We start from the raw sequence: 19,266 nt of genomic DNA on the forward strand, positions 1-19,266 counted from the left end.
TCCAGGAAAATTTTCTTCTAAAAATATATAAACATACAAATATATCAAATGAAAGAGCAGACCCTCTGCTTTCAAACAAACAATAAACAAACAAACAAAACGGGAAATAAAGTTTCGTTCTATCTTTATTTTATTTTTATCTGCTTATAAACTCTTAAATTTGCGTATTTTTCTTCAAAAATATTTTTTAAGCAAAAAGCTAGAATAATTGCATTTTTGTAAAGGACTTTCGTTAGAGATCAGATTCAGGACGATTATCAAAACATACACGGAGTGTAAAATTAATAAAGAATTTTTTGCTTCAGTTTTTTTATTTTTTTAAATGTGCCAACTAGTGGATAGTCATGGTATTACAGGTAACCATAAAAACCCATCAGAAACAAGTTTTTTTTCATGCAAATGTTTTCTCTTAACTCTTTCCCCGCCAGCGTTTTTTTTTTAAGTTGCCAGTCTGCGCCAGCATTTTTCATGATTTTTTCACAAAAGTTTAATGCCTTCCAGAAAATGTTCTTCTTAAAATATATAAACATGCAATATATCAAATGAATGAACCGACCCTCTGCTTTTAAAAAGAAAAAACATTTTATCCTATCCTTAATTAGTTATCTTTTTATCACCTCTCAAATATGGGTAGGTTTCTTTAAAAACATCCAATTTTGAGTAAAAAGCTGAGATAATTCAATTTTTGTGAAGGACTTTTGATAGAGATCAGATGCAGAACGATTCTTAAAACATACAAGGACATACAACTGTTTTCCCTTAGGGCTATACTTCCGGGAGTTTTGCGGAAGCCACCTGGTGGATAATAGCGGTATTGCGGAAAGCCGGAAATACATGTCATTTGCAGGAAAGCATTTTCTCGTAAAAGTTAACTCTTCATGGCAGGGAAAGAGTTAATTGATGAGTTAACTCGTTAATGTTGGGGAAAGAGTTAAAATTGAAAAAAGTCTTAATTTGTAATATTTCTCTCTCAGGTGTTTCAGGGAAATCAAAATCCCACGGATGAGGCGATAGCCCTGCTGCCCAAACCCACCCTCACACGTTACGTACGGATTCGGCCTTTGACCTGGGAACAGGGCATCTGTATGCGTTTTGAGGTGTATGGCTGTAAAATATCAGGTATCCCATCATGCGCACATACAAGAAGCCTTCATGTGATAATATTTAACCAGTACAAGTCCCAGCTGCTCTTCTAGGATTTACAGTGCTGAGTAATTCTTGATTTTGTGTGTGTCTAGTCTTGTGTGTCTGTGTGTTTGGTTTTACTTGGCTTTAGGTTTGAATGTTAAGACATTTTTATGTTTAAGTGATTCTTATTAGTTGGAAAGCTTCACAAATAGTTTTAGTGTTAGTTTTGGGAGATGGAAAACACAAAACGTCTCTCTCTCTCAGATGCTCCATGCTCCAGTATGTTAGGGATGGTTTCGGGTCAGATTTCTGACGCTCAAATCTCGGTGTGGCCTGCAGCAGAGAGGGGCTGGCTTCCCGAACAGGCCCGGCTGCTGACCGGGCGTACGGGCTGGGTGGTTGCTCACCCGCAGGTTCTTGGGAAGAACCAATCACTGGAGCTGGATCTGGGAGCCCAGCGGATGGTAACGGGTCTCATCATGCAGGGAGGCAAATATAGAGACATGAATATTTTCATCAAACGCTTCAGAGTCATGTATAGCACTAATGGAACTGACTGGACTTACATACAGGAGGAGGACAGCAACAAAGTGAAGGTGAGAGAGATTTGCATAAGAAATTTGCATAAGGTCCCAGTATATCCAGGCTAAAGTCTCCTAATCTAATGATGAGATTTAGAGCATCAAAGTTAATTGTAACAGGCAGGGGGTTAGTTGTAACACTTGATAAAAATGAAGTTTGCAGGGCAAATATTTCAATACTATTTTGTCTATATACTTGAAGTGGAAACTGTTTATATATCTGTCTATAATAGACAGGTATCCACACTGTATTCATTCATCCAGCCCTTTTATAACAATAGTTCAATTATAAATGGATACAAATGTCTAAATATGTGAGAAAAAGCAGTACATTTATGACAAAACTTTTTTTATATGTGACCCAGTCTGTAATAATCATACTACAGTTTCAAAATCAAATTCTGAGATAATGAGCATCAAAGTCTGACTTTAGTCATTCATTTCATTATGATTTCAATCTTTGACGTGACCTTATTCAATCAATATTAAAGATATGAACAAAAATAAATTTGACACATGATTTGTGACAGGCACATTTATTTTGTTGGCAGCCAGCAATCATTCATGTGTACCCTTATTAAAACAAAGGCAAGAATTAGGCTAACGTTAGCGGTTTTCATGTCATAAGCGCTGAGGGGTTAGTTGTAACACAGCGTTACAATTAACCCCGCTGGGTGTAAATATTTTCAGCCCACCAAAAAAGTTGCTTAGAGCTGCAGACATATTTCAAAACGATGCTATGTTTTAGTCAACAAGACTCTGATTAGTATGACATAGCATTGGATTTGGTATCTTTCACACCCAACTTAGAAACCGAAAAATACACAATGAAAAAATTTACTTACATGCCACCAAAACACTCGTTAATCAATAACGCTCTGAAAAAAACATTATACCTTTCCATAAATATGCGGGAGATCGTCTTTTGACAGCTTAAAAAAAATACTGAAAAACAAAGAGCTTAACCTTGTGCAACAATGTAAACAGTCCGTGTTACAACTAACCCCATGTTTGTTTTTGCCCCACGCCCCCCTTCTAAAAATCTTCAATTTTCACTGCTGTGAAGGTGTTTACGGGTAACTTAAACCAAGATACCCCAGAAGTGCGTACATTTGATCCAGTGATTATGCGATTCCTGCGTGTCTATCCTGAACGGGGCACAACTGAAGGCATGGGGTTAAGACTGGAGGTTCTAGGGTGTGACCTGCATGGTGAGTGACAGCCAAACCAACCAATGACAGAGCTCAGAAAAAGTCAGTTCTTAGGCTACCTACACTCAAAAAATGGCTGGGTTACTTTTGACCCACAATGGGTAAACATTGAACAGAACACGTGCCGGGCCAAAAATTTACCCAATGCTGGGTTATTATACGCATTATGGGTCAGAATAACCCAGCCATTTTTAGAGTGTAGGTACAAGATTTATTCATGCAATGCCAAAGCTTCCTTAACTTTTGTTTCTGAATATATAAATATCTTATTTATTCTTATATCTTCTTATCGGTCATATCTCTATCCAGAGCCCACAACACCTTTCCCCATCACAACCACTATGGAAACCACCGCAGCTCCAGTCACGAGTGTCTCATCGAATATTCTAACAACTAGCTTCCTTCCAACGACAACAATGGAGAATTGTGACGATGACGGCAACTGCCATAGCGATACCGAGATAGACTACAATCCAACAGGTTAGATACACACCCACAACCTTGTTTTAATAGATCTTCCCATTGACTTTCCGGGTTTTTATATTAGCTACTTGGTGGTGTTGTAAAGTGGTTAGTAACCAGTGGCGGCTGGTGACTGCTCTTCCGAGGGGGTCGTCCCTAGAATATGGGTGATTTTAGATTTCACAAACATCCACACAGAAAACCAGACACAGAATGTGACCCAAAAGGTTACAAACACAAACACCCACATAGTGAAACGGACACCATCTATGACCTAGCAGTTTACACACAGCACCATTTTACGACCCTTAGGTTACACACACAAAGATATATGACTGATCAGATTACATGTTTAGAGATGTAACTACAGCACAACAGAGTTAAAGAACATGTAAATAACAAAATGCTTGCTGGGATTGTGCACAGTGTCCCACACAAGTCTGTGTTTTTGTAAACCTTCATCAACTTTCTGTACTTTTCAACAGAGACTGAAGTGGCCGAGCCATTTCTGGAGATTGAGTCAGTACCTGGTGAGAAGCTAAGCTATGCACCCAGAAAAACACACTTTGACACATGCTTGTATCTCTGATGAAGTTGTTTAGTTTTTAAGACTAAAACCTTAAAGGTGCCATGTCACAAGACTTTTTTAAGATGTAAAAAAAATCTTTGGTGTCCCCAGAGTACGTATGTAAGTTGTAGCTCAAAATACCCCACAGATAATTTATTACAACATGTTAAAATTTCCACTTTGTAGGTGTGAGCAAAAATGTTCCGTTTTGGGTGTGTCCTTTAATATGCAAATGAGCTGATGAAATGCAAATTCTTATCACAATGATGGTGGTTTGTTGAAACTAAAAATTCAGTTGTGCTGCCAATTATTTTCTCTCTCTCTCTTTCTCTAAATGGCAGTGCTGTGGTTGGATAGTGCAGATTTAGGGGCGGTCTTATTATAATAAGATCCCAATTTTTTCACATGCTTGCAGAGAATGGTTTACCAAAACTAAGTTACTGGGTTGATCTTTTTCACGTTTTCTAGGTTGATATAAGCACTGGGGACACAATTAAGCCCCTTTGGAAAAAGTCAGATTTTCATGCTATGGGACCTTTAAATTGTGGCTGAGGCATAATCTTTAATAGTGGCCATTATTGTCATAACAAAACATACCTGGTTTTATAGATCTGTGTAGCAGTAAACAAATTAAATTAATAATAGCACTATAAAATATCAGTATAAATATCTTCACCTTATTTTCCCTGTCATGACGTTGTAAAGCGGCTTCTAAAATGAGAAAAAAGGTAGAACGAGACTTGATTTCATCCAACTAGAACTGTTTAGATCATTGTAAGTTGGGTCATAATGCTAATTGATAATCGCTGATATCTTTTCCTGGGTCTTGTCCTCGCGCCATTCCTCATGACTGGAAGTAAAGAGAGGTTGTTTCGAGGAGGGGAGGAGATTAGCGTTTTTGATGACATTATGATTATGAGGGCACATTAATTATTTTTTGCAAATAATAAAGCTCATAGATAAGTCATTTATACAAAACACCACAATACTACTTAAAACTAGTTTTAATTTAAATTTCATGACGATTCTAACAAACAAGCACATGAAAAAGTATCTGCTGCCACCTAGTGATGATCTTCAGAACTACAGTATAATACCTGAACTACCAAAAAACTCGACCCCTCATTCAACAAAGCAAAATATGGTAAAAAAGGAGCATTTATAAAGTGAAGGCTTCAAAAACTCACCAGAGAGCAAGGGAACAGACTGTTGGCAATTTAGCAGACCTTTTAATCAACTTAAATTTCACTTGCATGAGCTGTGCCTTCCCTGGAGTAACTTGAGGTTAAATGCCTTGTTCGGGGGACAATGCTAATGGGAAACAGAGAGTTTCTAGTTCATGTTTCAGTTCCTTCCCTTGTGAAAAAAGGGCACTTTAGTATACTTTTATGAAGTGTATTTATTACACAAATAATATAATTTAAAAGAACACACTTAAGTGTAAATAAATTGTAATGCATATCATATGTAATTGATTTCAAATGTATCACAGATGAGTTGAAGTGTACTGCTTAATGTACTGACAAGCAATTAATAGTGGATTGTGTAACTTTTAGTAGGATCTCTTGACAGAAATGTGATACAATATACATAACTACAGTATATTATCAGTGGTGTATAAAGACCTTACACTTTATTATTTTTATTAACTTTATTGAAATTAACTTGTATTATGTTAATACAGCGTTTCCCAAACTGGGGTTCGTGAACTGATAACAACAATTGATTACAAATCATAAAATTTAAATAAATAATTTTAAAATGAAAAATCTGAATAAAACATATTCTATTTGTTAAATCTGAATGTCAAGTTACCATTACACAACACTATATCGGAAATCATAGGAGTTCATGCAAAATGGACACATTATGTGTTATCAATAAAAAAAATAATAGCTAAAGGTTCAATAATAGTTTATAATCACCATAACTATGTAAATGTACTACTGATAAAAACTTTAAAACAAATGAAAAATAAATGTTTTTGAAGTTAAACATGCAAATGTGCTATTAAATGTCAGGTGGTACTTCAAGAAAATAATTTAAGTGATGAGGATTTGGCTAAAGAACATAATTATTTAAGATGCACATTTAAGTTAAACTTAATCAGATTTTAATAAAGTGCATTTTTAGTACTTTAAGTCATTAAAGTGTACTCTATGTTATTATACTTAAGTTGCCTTTCATTTTATAAGTAGTTAATTTACCGTGAATAGTGAAGTATACTAAAAGTGCACTTTTAATAAAATTAAGTAGACTTCTTTTTCAAGGGGTTTTGAGCTTTGAACCCTAAACCTTTTGGTTTCCAGCTCAGTGCTTTTTCCACATATTACTGCCACATACTTCAAAAACTTAAAGTAGTGTCTAGAAGTGAAGAGATTTATAGCTCAGTGTTGTTTTGCTCTTCCTGTTTAGAATACATCTGGTTTGCCTGTGACTTCGGCTGGCCTGATAACCCCTCCTACTGTGGGTGGAGTCAAGATGTTGGGGAAGGAGCTGAATGGCACATAAGGAACAACAGCAAGCTGTTTGATCGCAAACTGCCTAATTTAGACCACACAGGTGATCTATCTATCTATCTATCTATCTATCTATCCATACATCCATCCATACATCCATCCATCAATCTATCTATCCATACATTGATCTCACCATCTCTCAATCCATCAATTTCTTCATCCATCGATCTCTCCATCTATCGATCTCTCCATCCATCCATCTAACTCTACATCTACCTTTCTATCCATTAATCTCTCCATCCATCGACCTCTCCATCCATCTATCTCTACATCTATCTATCTATCCATTGATCTCTCCATCCATCGACCTCTCCATCAATCGACCTATCTATCTCTCCATCCATTGATCTCTCCATCTATCCATCTCTCCATCCATCCATCTATCTATCTATCGATCTCTCCATCCATCAATCTCCCCATCCATCCATCTCTCCATCAATTAATCTCTCCATCCATCTCTCCATCCATCCATCCATCTATTGATCCATCTATCCATCTATCTATTTATCTATCCATCGATCTCTCCATCCATCAATCTCTCCATCCATCTATCTATCTATTGATCTATCGATCCATCTATCTATTTATCTATCCATTGATCTTTCCATCCATCGATTTCTCCATTCATCCATCTTTCCATCCATCCATCTTTCCATTCATCTATCTATCGATCCATCTATCCATTTATCCATCTATCTATTTATCTATCCATCAATCTTTCCATCCATCGATCTCTCCATCCATTGATCTATCCATCTCTCCATCCATCGATCTCTCGATCCATTGATCTCTCCATCCAATGATCTCTCCATCTATCCATCTCTCCATCCATCCATCTATCTATCCATCCATCTCTCCATCCATTGATCTCTCCATCCATTCATCTATCTATCCATCCATCCATCTCTCCATCCATCAATCTCTCTATCCATCCATTTCTCCATTGATCTCTCCATCCATTGATCTATCCATCCATTCATCTATCCATTCATCCATCTCTCCATTCATCCATCTATCCATCCATCAATCTATCTATCCATCCATCAATCCATTGATCTCTCAATCTATCCATCTCTCCATCCATCCATCTTTCCATCCATCTATTTATCGATCCATCTATCCATTTATCCATCTATCTATTTATCAATCCATCGATCTTTCCATCCATCGATCTCTCCATCCATTGATCCATCCAATGATCTCTCCATTTATCCATCTCTCCATCCATTCATATATCCATCCATCCATCTCTCCATTGATCTCTCCATCATTCAATCTCTCCATCCATCTATCCATCTATCTATCTATCTATCGATCTATTGATCCATTTATCCATCTATTTATTTATCTATCCATCAATCTTTCCATCCATCGATCTCTCCATTCATCGATCTCTTCATCGATCCATCCATCCATCCATCCATCCACCTATTCGTCCAATCATCTATCCATCTCTCCATCTATCCATCTCTCTATCCATTGATCTCTCCATCCATCTATCTATTGATCTCTCCATCCATCCATCCTTCCATCTCTCCATCCATCCATCTATCGATCCATCGACCCATCATTCCACTGATCCATCTATCCATTTCTTCATCTATCTATTTTTCAATCCATCCAACCATCCATCCATCTATCCATCCATCATTCCATCTATCTTTCTATCTGTCTATCCATCCGTCCATTTGTCTGTCTATCTATCCATCCGTCCATCCATCCATCCATCCATCCATACATGCATACATACATAAATACATGCAAACATACTTACATACATATCCATCCATCTATCCATCGGCTACATACTTATCTGTCTGTCTCTGAGTCTAAGAGCTTTTTATCCAATCAGAAATGCTCTCTGCCCGTCAATCATTTAGCATGTTTGGGGTTTGCTTACATGTCTGTACTAGTTATATATTGACCTCTCTTTTTCTCTCTTTCAGGGAGGCCTCAGAACTTCATTTATGCAGCTTCTGTTACAAACCCACAAACAGAGATGGAGAGAAATACCGAAACAGAGACAGAAGGAGAGAATGTGAGAAAAGAATGGGTGGCCCGACTGGCCAGTTTACCAGTCACGGCCCCGGATTCAGACCTGTGCATGTCTTTCTGGTACCACTTCACGGAGAAACACAAAGGAACGCTGGGCATCAAACAGAGAATAGAGCAGGAAGATGAAGAGGGAATCAGAAAAATCACTGAGCTTCGAATCCGCTCTATAGACGGACAGGTGAAGGGAAGATGGAGGGAAGGAAGAGTCGTGATCCCCAGTGCCGACACAGCATATCAGGTTCTGATGCTCAGCACTTTATTATCTATAACATTTTGTACATTTTGCCAGCATGTGTGCTTCCTGGAAACCTAACCCATGAAAAAATGGGTTAATATAATCAATGATTGTGATATTAACTCTTCTTTGCATGTCTGCATGTGTTTACAGGTGATCATTGAGGCTCATGTTGAATCTGGTTATATCTCAGTGGATGATATAAAGATACTGGATGAAGTGACTCCAGAAGAGTGCAAAGGTATGTTAAACTATTGATTTCATTACTAGCCCAAAACTGCATCCCTTATTTCATATTCTGAACAATCCTTATTTTGAAATGGTAACCATTAATTTTTTATTTCTTATCGTTTGTTTTAGACCCAGAATATAAAGGAATTACTGAAGATGATATCGGTAAGACTTGAAAAGTGTTATAGTAATGTAATAATATGTAACTCATTTATTGTCCGGGTCATGATGTATTGCATGCATGACTTTCTGGAAAACTTAACTGATCAATTGCAATTGTGTGTGTGTTTATTTCAGACGCAGAGGACAAAAAACCTGACGAAGATGACATTGGTAAGACTCATATTTCCTTTGTCACTACGTTGTCTCAAACGATGACGTGTTTGTCCTGTGGTGGCTGCCGTAGCTTCATTATGCATTTTAAAAAGGCAGTTGGTTGCAATTCACAGTCTCACCTCTAGATGCCGCAAAAATCTACACACCAGTCCTTTAATTGTAATAGTAATACATAATGATCATCTCTCACTCTTTCTCTCTGTCCAGATAACTGTGAGGGGGGCGACGAGGCCCTGTGGGGTTTTGGACGCGGTTCCATGCTGAAGACTTTGGACCCCATTCTGATCACCATCATCGTGATGAGCGCAGTGGGAGTTCTGCTGGGTGCCGTGTGCGGGGTTCTGTTCTACTGCGCGTGTGCGCACACATCCAACCGAAACCTCTCGGCTCTTGAGAACTACAACTTTGAGCTGGTGGACGGAGTCAAACTAAAAAAGGAAAAACTCAGTGCACAGAAGTCTTACACAGAGGCGTGAGAAATTGCCGAAGGAACGTTTTTTTGGAACGTCATTGCAGACTGAGGCGTTTTATTCTCAGGATGTGCAGGAAGAGGGACTGGCCTCTAGAGGGCGCTATGTAAAGATTGTACAGCCAGATGATTGTCTATTTGTTTGTTTGTTTGTAAATTTGTTGCTGGTGCTGAGACCAAGACAAAAATATGTATCTTCTCACACAGTTTTTTCTACGAGACCCTTTTTTCGTGAGGCATAGCTGGATTTACAGTGTTACTGTAGTGTTTAGAAATGTATGTTTAAGTTTGTTCGACTCACACTTCATTCCAATGGTGCCTTTAAATGTGGTTTTGTTGCCTTTTTACAGTTGCTCAGTCAGACGTCAGTGTGTAAAATGTCGAGTGTTACACCTTGTGAGTCATTTTACATGAACACATTAAGTTTAACAAAACAAAACAATAGATATACTGTTTAAAAAATATATTCAGCTTGTTAAAACTGGTTGAACTTGTCCATAGTTAATGTTATAAACTAGGACACCTGTATGAACTTGGGAACTGACTTCATACATATGCTAAAATGACCTGGGACCGGTTGTTTGTGAAAAGAAAAATGGCTCGGAATAGATAAACGTTTATTTATATAAAGTTGATATTAACATCGGGATTGGCAGAGGGCATAGTCTGGATTAGTAAAGCCTGGCTTAATGGCTAAAGTGAGATTAAACAGACCCTGCCCTCTGACAGGATTATTTGCTTTTCTTTTAAAATAGTTAAAATAGTAAGGGTTTGTAGTTTTGTACCAGATATCATGCATCTCGGTTTTGCTTCTGTACATCTGCTAATAAATGTCATCGCGATCCAGAGGATCATCTGTAAAAATATGGAGGGTCTTCTAGCAGCCAGATGGACCTCCTGAGACGCATGGGGGAGATGTTTACTGTGGGAGTAAAACTGAAGCCTAAATGAAAGCAAAGAGAACTGATGTGAGACCTGCCCATCCTGGATATTAAGAGTCAGAAAGGCACAAACTGTTTAGTGCACAAAAGCTGAGATGACTGTACTGAAAATGAGATCCATTTGACACACAAGAACATGCAGTTTCGCTTCGACGACTGAGAGGCGATGCCAAACAGCTTTTTCTCACCGAAGTGAACCAATCTATGTAATTTTGCACTGAGAATTATATTTAATGAAGAATTTAGACGGTAATAAAAGTGTTAATGACTTAAAATTGAAAGAGAGATCCAGCTGTCTGTGTAATAGCTTACTTTTTTAATGTTATTTAAAATATTTTTCTTAAATGTGACAGATTCTGATATTTTTTTTTCTTGGGGAACCAAAACGATACTTTTGACATACCATCATAAACTTTCACAGATCATACTTACAGTATTTTCACATTTTGAATTTTAGATGTTATGGAGTTCAGTCTGTTCGGTGGCTGTTTTGTATTCACAGTTTTGTGATAATTGAATAAGTAAACTTAGACTGAAAACTATAATGTCTCGTCAGCATCACGAAAACCATTTTAACCAATCGGCCATCTGCATCAGCAGCATTAAATCTTCTAACCAATCGAATTTCTGACTCTTCAATGACAATGACATTCCAAAGAAAGAAGTTAATAAAGTTTATATAATGGTGTTGTTGCTGTTGTTTACAATAACTGTCACTACATAGAGAAATGTATGTTTTTGGTAAGTGTGTGTGTGTGGTATTTATGCTGACATTGTTTAATTCATTTAATTTTTATAATTAACTTTTAATGTTAATGGACATTGTTCAGATTGTGTTAAAAAACTAATTTCTTCATAGGTGCATATCTTTAAAAGTTATCATGCACTGCAAAAAAAATGATTTTCAAGAAAAAAAAATTGTAGTATTTTTGTCTTGTTTTCAGCAAAAACATCTAAAAATTCTTAAATTAAGATGCTTTTTCTTGATGAGCAAAACGATCCAAGAAAATAAGTCTAGTTTTTAGACCAAAAATATCAAATTTGAGTGCTTTTGTGCATAAAACAAGCAAAAAAAAAATCTTGAAATTTTTTCTTAAACACTAAATTCAAGAAAAAATTGCTTACCCCATTGGCAGATTTTTTTGCTTGTTTTATGCACAAAATCACTTAAATTTTATATTTTGGTCTAAAAACCAGACTTATTTTCTTGGATCATTTTGCTCATTAAGAAAGAGCATCTTAATTTAAGAGTTTTTAGATATTTTTACTGAAAACAAGACCAAAAATATAAGAATTTTTTTCTTGAAAAACATTTTTTGCAGTGTGGCTTGTACAAAATTACCCTCTAGCAGGGCACATTGTCACACAACATGGGGTACATTGCAGCAAAACTGTTTATCGATCTCCTTAAATAGAAGCTTATATTAAAAAAAATAAGTGTGGTTTTATTATGTTGCCTTGTTTAGCCTAAAATGGCTTATATGGTTGGAGTTTCAGTTTGGAGAATAGATATAACAAAAATTCTATGCAAAAAATAGCCAGAAATAACATTAAAACACAGCAAGCATTGTTACAATTAGATTTAAAATGCTGTCTTCTGTATAACAACAGCAACATTGGTATACGCTAATTCCACTTATTAACCGCTAGATGACGCTGCTGTTTAAGTTAAGGTTGACTGATATTATTTATCTCTGCCGCTACAAGGCATATTTTCATATTTTAAATTCGCATTTTATATCGTATTTTATATTAAGCACAAATGATGGGACGTTCATTTGTGGTGGAGTTAGAAACCATGTCAATATTATGAAGTGCACGCATTCACTGTGAGGCCTTGCGCCAAAGGAATTCCGCGTCTAGGCGGAAGATGGCGCCCGCGGCACTTGACCTTTACGATGAATAAATCTAAATGTATTCAGTAAAAAAACATCGCGCCTCAGTGTTGTATGTACAGATTTCAAAAACTGCGGTTTCACAAACAAACCAAACTGAGTTTTGTTAAGATTAGTGGCCACTGTGCGTGCTTAAATATTACTATTAAAGATAAAGTATTAAAGACACTGGTTTTGATAAAGACCAACATCAAGAACAATTTATAGATACTTAAATATAAATCTTATTGTTGGTTGCACGATTATTCATTCAGATTAATAATGACATCTCTCTCTCTCTCTCTCTCTCTCTCTCTCTCTCTCTCTCTCTCTCTCTCTCTCTCTCTCTCTCTCTCTCTCTCTCTCTCTCTCAGGAATGCCCTAAATGGTGAACCATGAATGTTCCATTACCAGTAACAATTCTGATTTATGATTGTTAAAGTAACATTAAAATAATCTGTATCTCATTTTTACATGCTGAGACTATATATAACAAGTCAAATCTACCTAATTATAGATGTCAAATATCCCTTAAATCAAAATAGGTTAATCATTTAATCTGTATCATGTCATGAGGTTATGCTAAATCAGATGATGCAATTGTCTTTGAAATTCACTTTGCAATTCAACAGATGTTTCTCAGTGCATTAAACAGGAAATGATGTAGGATATATTTCACACCTACAGTACATTTGGCTACAGCAGTAAGTGCTTATCATGACTACATTGCGTTTATGTCAGGTCTTAAAGGGATAGTTCACCCAAAAATGAAAATTCTGGCATCATTTTATCTCCCTCATGTTGTTCTAAACTGAGGGGTATTTTTTTAACACAAAAGAAGATATTTTGATATATTATAGTAAGCACACAGTTGATTGTAACCATTGACTTACATAGTAGGAAAACAAATATTATGGAAGTGTTGTGATAAATGATTAAGTAGATAATTTGATCAATTATGGTAGGCACACAGTTGACCCTTCCATCGTATTTGTTTTTCCTACTATGGAAGTCAATGTTTACAATCAGCTATGTGCTTATAAGTCATCAAAATATCTGCTTTTGTGTTCATCAGAATAAAAACTCATACAGGATTAGAACAAAATGAGGATGAGAAAATGACAGAATTTTCATTTTTGGGTGAACTATCCCTTTAAGGACTTTGATGCATTCAAGCTTTTTCCTGCAATACAATTATTATACTTTCATATTTACTCAATGTTAATGTTTTATTGTTTTTTTGTACTGTAACCCAGCTAGTGAAACAGACACAGCTTGCATGTAGCCAAATCTAATCTGGTCCAGTAAATATTTAGCTAAATGTAACCATCCGCTGATGAAACACCTCTTTACTAGTGTTCTTCAGCCCATACCAACAGGCCTAGTCATCTTGATTTCAAGCCAAACATCCCCTTCTTTTTAAAGGGGACATATCTGACTTTTCCATATTTAAGCACTATAATTGGGTCCCCAGTGCTTCTGTTAACCTAGAAAATGTGAAAAAGAACAACCCAGTAACTTAATTTTGGTAAACCATTCTCTGCCAGCCCGTGAAAAATTAGGTAATTGATTATGAAGGGGATCTTATTATTATAATAATGCCGCCCCTTAATCTGCACTATCCAACCACGACAATGCTATAAGTGCAAAGAAAGCACAATTGAGTTTAATTTTGTGATCAGTGTTTGCATTTCTTCAGCTCATTTGCAGAATGAGCAGAAGTACACACCCAAAACGCCACACTTTGCTCGCACCTACAAAGTGGCAATTTTAATGTGCTATAATAAATGATGTATATGGTATTTTTTGAGCTAAATCTTCTCATATGTGCTCTGGGGACACCAAGGATTAATTTTAAATCTTAAAAAGGTCCACTTTAAAGTTGACATAGGCCTGTGTGATTTCCTGAGTTGTAATTTGCACAACTCTTATCTCTATTCTGATAGTAGTAATGTCTGAGTCAAGGTGAGAAAACGCATCTTATAGGACGCACAGGAAATAGTTCAGACTCCCTCCCTCTGGCTGATCCTAGACCAGCAGTAAAACCAAACTGAAGTGCAATTGTTCATAACTAACTGTAAACAAAGGAGCTCTGTCTGTGAAACTCTGAGTGCAGTCCTACAAACGGGTCAATGTACAACCAATCAAATCTGATGAAAGACTACGAAAAACTAAACGTAAATTCTGAATTACTGACATAGACATTTAGTGTTTTAATTGTGTTTTTATCGTTTGATATTCGCATTTTAGTATTATATATATTGTACCTGTGTTAAAAGTGTCTTTATTGAATTTTTTAGTTGTGAAACTGCAATGTCAGCGTCCCTAAATGTTATATAATGTAAACATTTGGGTTGGTTAACAAGGTGGTGAGACCTCGTTGACCGGAGTGTGGTTGAAAACAAGAAGTGAGAAAAAGCGGTATGCGATGCGCGTCACCGCGTTTATAGCTTCGCGTGTGCATGGGCGCTTCCTCCTTTGGTCGCGTCGCTCGCACTGTGGATGGGGCGTTAACATTACTTCCTGTGGGCGGAGTCTTTGGGGAGGCTTTCGCTGCAAACTCATCCCAGGGTCCACACGGCGCACACACACTTCCCACCCGAACCGGAGGTTTACCTCAATGAGGAAGGGCGAGCTGGACTCTTTGCCCGCTGTTTGATTTCTCCATTTGTCTTCCTCTTTTTTAGTATATCCCATGTTTTGTTGTTCGTGGAAAGTGAACTTAGTGTTCATATTGTAACCAGCTGTTGATTCGAAGTGAACCAAGGCGTTGTTAAGAAGCGCAACAAAGACAACCGACGATCAGCTGCTCATCCGGACCAAACGCTGTTGGAGGTTTAAATGCGGTTTTAAAAGAGCGACCCAAAGTTGAATGAATCTCCGGTGAACACGTGTTAAGGTAAATATCAAAATAACGATATAACACAATAGTTTATCTTTGTATAAGTATAAGAAATAAGAAGTCGGCGGTATGTGTGTTTGATCTAGTGATCTTTCTTTGGTTGAGAACTTTGGGTGGGGATGTCCCATTTATCTCCCTTCAAAGGGAAGACGTGGATGTGCCCCGAGGCCCCCATAACGTGATTCGCATATCATAGGCAAACAATCCCCCCGGCTGTGTTTCCCAGGCCGACTGCAGTTACTGTCTGTTATCATGAATCATTTTGTTGAGTCGTATGTGTCCTAAACATATGTTGTAATCCTCTGACTCAGGCCTGAGATAGTCCAGGCGGGGACGTGGGGGTGTACTGGCCCCTGAACAATGCTTTATTTGGTAGTTTCTAAAGTAAATATGAACGACCCTGGACGTGAATAAGTAAACACGGTCGTTGTGTGTTCGAGCCACGAGTTGTTCTCATTTATGATGTATTTAACATATTTTACCCCATGGGGGATTTTTTAGGAGACATGAGTTTTTGGCATTAGTCACTGTCTGAGCTGTGAAATGCTATCCGGACAATTTTACAAGGAAAGATCCCGCAGAGGACCCCCTTTAAAAATCTCACGTCCTGCACACTTGAATACAGTGGTAGTGTGAATAATGATGCTTTTTAACAGATGCTTCAGTTTAAAGTTGTGGGCTACATTTATTTAAATATTTATAGTTTTGTTTGTTGTATGTCTTATATGACTAACAAGATAATCGAAATTTGTAGGTAAATATCCGTGCATTGTAAATTCGGTGTGTATTTTAGTTTTGTAGTTCTGTTTTCTGAAATTTCTCACTCCCTTCCTTGAAGGGGCGGAGTTTTCTACAAAGGGGCGGGGCTTCCGTGGCAGCTGTGTGGCTACTTTTTGTCTGCTAGCCTAGAGATACTTTTTTTATTCCTGTTTGCAACAAAGTTGTTTTCTGTCATATAGGAACACACACATTTTAAAATTAATTTAATGATTCCTGTATATTGTAATATAATATATCAACACAGCCTTCTCTTAGCCCACCAAAACAGATAAGGCAATCTCGCCACCATGTGTGAAAAGAGTTGTGTATACTTTGTGTGTTTAGATGTGTGGCTTTGCATTTCCGTTTGTTTATCATATTTAACATCACTGAGGTGTCTTCCTTTCAGTTGGAGGTTGTTTTTGGGGCAGGCGTGACTCGTGGCCCAGTGGTTAGAGTAACCCAAAAGTCACCAGTTTAGTTCTCACGGCCGGCAGGTAGCGACTTATTTGCCCACTGCTCTGGGTGTGAGCGTGTTTACTACTTACTGGGATGGGTCAGTGGTGCCCAGTGGGTATACTCTTAATTTATGATCCCATTTTTTTTAAGTGGCTCGACCGAGGGGCAACCTTTCAATATCTCTGATGAAGCCAATATGTAAGTGATTTATACTGCAATTCATCGACTGGCCGCTAGAGGCTGGCTCCGAAATGGAGTCAATTTTCATAGACCCCCATATTAAAATGTTCTACTTTACAGTAGAAAATAATGTTTACAGCCTGGTACAAAAAGTGTTTTTGGTCTATAAAGCAAATTTTGCCCTTCATAACAACTGTGAGGAGGGTGAACTTTTTTGTAACTCATTAGTTTAAATTATATTAAGCCTTATAGTTCTGCATAATTAAGGGGGTGTGGCCACTTGGGTGAGAGGTGAACTGCCAAAGCTGTCACTAGAATCGAGCTAGGTGGGTGTGGTTTCAGCAACCAGGCACCTCTGCTTTACCCAAGTCCCGCCTCTTTCCCCATTTTCGGTTATTCGCGAGTGATGCGCGGCCAAGATGGCGACGGCAGGCACCGCCTACTTTAAGCTTCACAAAGCTCTTCATTAAACCTAAGGGTGATGGACACTACATCCATATGTTTTTACAGTCTACAGTCTAAGGTTGAATGCCCTGTGTTATAAACAGTGACATGTAAGACTAGTCTTGCATATTTAATTCACTCAAAAATGGCCCGTCTTGTTGCTTTGCTGCTTGACTTTGTAGTGTAAGGATCAATATGAATTTAATATTATTTATCAATGTTTAGAATTTAGAAGTGTTTACCCAGTGCCATCTGATAATGAAGTGGTTATACTCCGTGTACCCATGTATACCCTGCACTAAACCACTGGGATTTGTTAAATGCAGAAGCCACATTCTGAGTATGAGTTAGCGTACTTTGGCAATTACATCACTTTTACTTTTCACCCTTTTAGAAAACGGAAGTGTGAACTCTGAGACAGAAATATTTGTCTTCTTAAAACACATGCAAAACCTTAGCTTGTCATTGCATGAGAGTTGTATTTCAATTGAAATTTATCTTTTAGTGTAGTGTGAGCAGAACAGAGGCAGAGCAAAACATTTTGGCAGACAAAAGCTTCTCTCTAATAAATTTGTGCATGTGTGCGCACGTTTGTATCTGTGTGCAATGGATTGTTATCAACACTAAACCTTTAAGTCTATAATACGCACCCTTATTCTTGAGCTTGATATGAAAGAAGATGGGTGTTGTGACTATATTGAAAAGGGCAACCGGATGAGCCTATTTTGCATGGAACTCAACTTTGATGTTTATAGACTTTTTATAGTTTATAGTGTGAGGATCAAAACAGTTGAGCATGATTTATTGTTCTGTTTAGGTAAGTGTTGCCATTGTACCAAAATTTCAGCAGTCTTTACTAGGGATGGGCACAGATATTCGAATATTCGATCGGCAATAATAATTCGAATTTAAAAAATGCTATTCGAATGTTTGTTTGTTTATAATGTGCCACCAAAGGGTTAAAGCCAATTTATACTTTTGCGTCAGGGTTACGCCATAGGGTACGCCAGACGCTACGCACGTAGGCAACGCCGTCATGAGCATTTATACTTCTGCGTTTGTGTTGCTCTGCAGTTACACCGCCGAAATGCGTAGGAGGAAACACAATGCATTCACGCCGACCAATCACAGATCTTGCGGTCCGCGTCGTTTCGACGTGTAGTTACATTTTTGAGGAGGTGCACGTCAGGTACTGCGAAGGCTACGGCGACAGGGTTCGCGTCTATGCGTATGTTACGGCGTACCTATAACGCGCACCTAACGCAAAAGTATAAATTGGCCTTTACGAGTCTTTACCAATACCAGTAAAACTTCTCTGTACGCATTTAAGTACCAAAGCAACACAAAAAACTTTTATTAATAAAGTTCAATATCAATTTATAAAATTTACAGTCATGTGTCAAGCATGAAATGTTTTTTTGCTAAATGGTTTCAGCAGCTGTTGTCTGCTGAGGTCTTTCATGCTGTCTGCTGCTGGAGTTCAAAGACCCTACATTAGTGCTCGTCATGTCTTTTTGTTGCATCACGTCTTTTACGTTTCCGACGAATAACCTGTAAATAGTGCATCAGTTTCTGCTGGTCCTGGTTTAACATTGATTCTTGTACTGATGACATTATTTTTTAAGTATCGACGACACAGTAGTTTTGACAAAACTAACGTCGGTCCTATAGCGTCGCTACAAAAATTTAAGAACTAGGGTTACATAACAATTAATCGCGATTAATCTATTGCAAAATATTAACTTGCAAGTGTGTAGGGCTGTCACAATGATTAAATAATCATCTCATCGCAATTGGTTGACCTCATCGCGATGATTTCAGATCACCGCAATGATTGCGCATCTCTCTAAAGAGCACAAGGGGGAGCTGCAGTGCTTGTATAAACGAGGCCGTATCAGATGGCGCTCCTTAA

General features: G+C 37.6%; 2 protein-coding genes across 3 annotated transcripts in view; both read left to right on the forward strand.

Annotated features, from left to right (window-relative positions):
• LOC129442956 (neuropilin-1a) overlaps window positions 1-11,423 on the forward strand; it is a 35,679-nt gene extending 24,256 nt beyond the window's left edge. The window contains exons 8-18 of the mRNA XM_055203296.2: window positions 975-1,119; window positions 1,393-1,724; window positions 2,776-2,920; window positions 3,230-3,400; window positions 3,868-3,912; window positions 6,366-6,512; window positions 8,416-8,762; window positions 8,913-9,000; window positions 9,120-9,155; window positions 9,288-9,323; window positions 9,534-11,423. Of these exons, the coding sequence (XP_055059271.2) occupies window positions 975-1,119; window positions 1,393-1,724; window positions 2,776-2,920; window positions 3,230-3,400; window positions 3,868-3,912; window positions 6,366-6,512; window positions 8,416-8,762; window positions 8,913-9,000; window positions 9,120-9,155; window positions 9,288-9,323; window positions 9,534-9,802 (1,761 nt within the window). The 3' untranslated portion in view covers window positions 9,803-11,423. The remainder of the gene's footprint in view (window positions 1-974; window positions 1,120-1,392; window positions 1,725-2,775; window positions 2,921-3,229; window positions 3,401-3,867; window positions 3,913-6,365; window positions 6,513-8,415; window positions 8,763-8,912; window positions 9,001-9,119; window positions 9,156-9,287; window positions 9,324-9,533) is intronic.
• A 3,725-nt stretch (window positions 11,424-15,148) lies between these two features.
• The window catches only part of LOC129442960 (integrin beta-1), a 34,236-nt gene continuing 30,118 nt past the window's right edge, over window positions 15,149-19,266 (forward strand). Inside the window, exon 1 of one of the 2 annotated variants that reach the window (XM_073855642.1) lies at window positions 15,149-15,509. The gene's annotated coding sequence lies outside the window, so the exon portion shown is untranslated. The remainder of the gene's footprint in view (window positions 15,510-19,266) is intronic. The other variant, XM_073855645.1, reaches the window with a different exon arrangement.

The sequence above is a fragment of the Misgurnus anguillicaudatus genome, chromosome 2 (genome assembly GCF_027580225.2).
Source record: "Misgurnus anguillicaudatus chromosome 2, ASM2758022v2, whole genome shotgun sequence".
NCBI classification, from domain to species: Eukaryota; Metazoa; Chordata; class Actinopteri; order Cypriniformes; family Cobitidae; genus Misgurnus; species Misgurnus anguillicaudatus.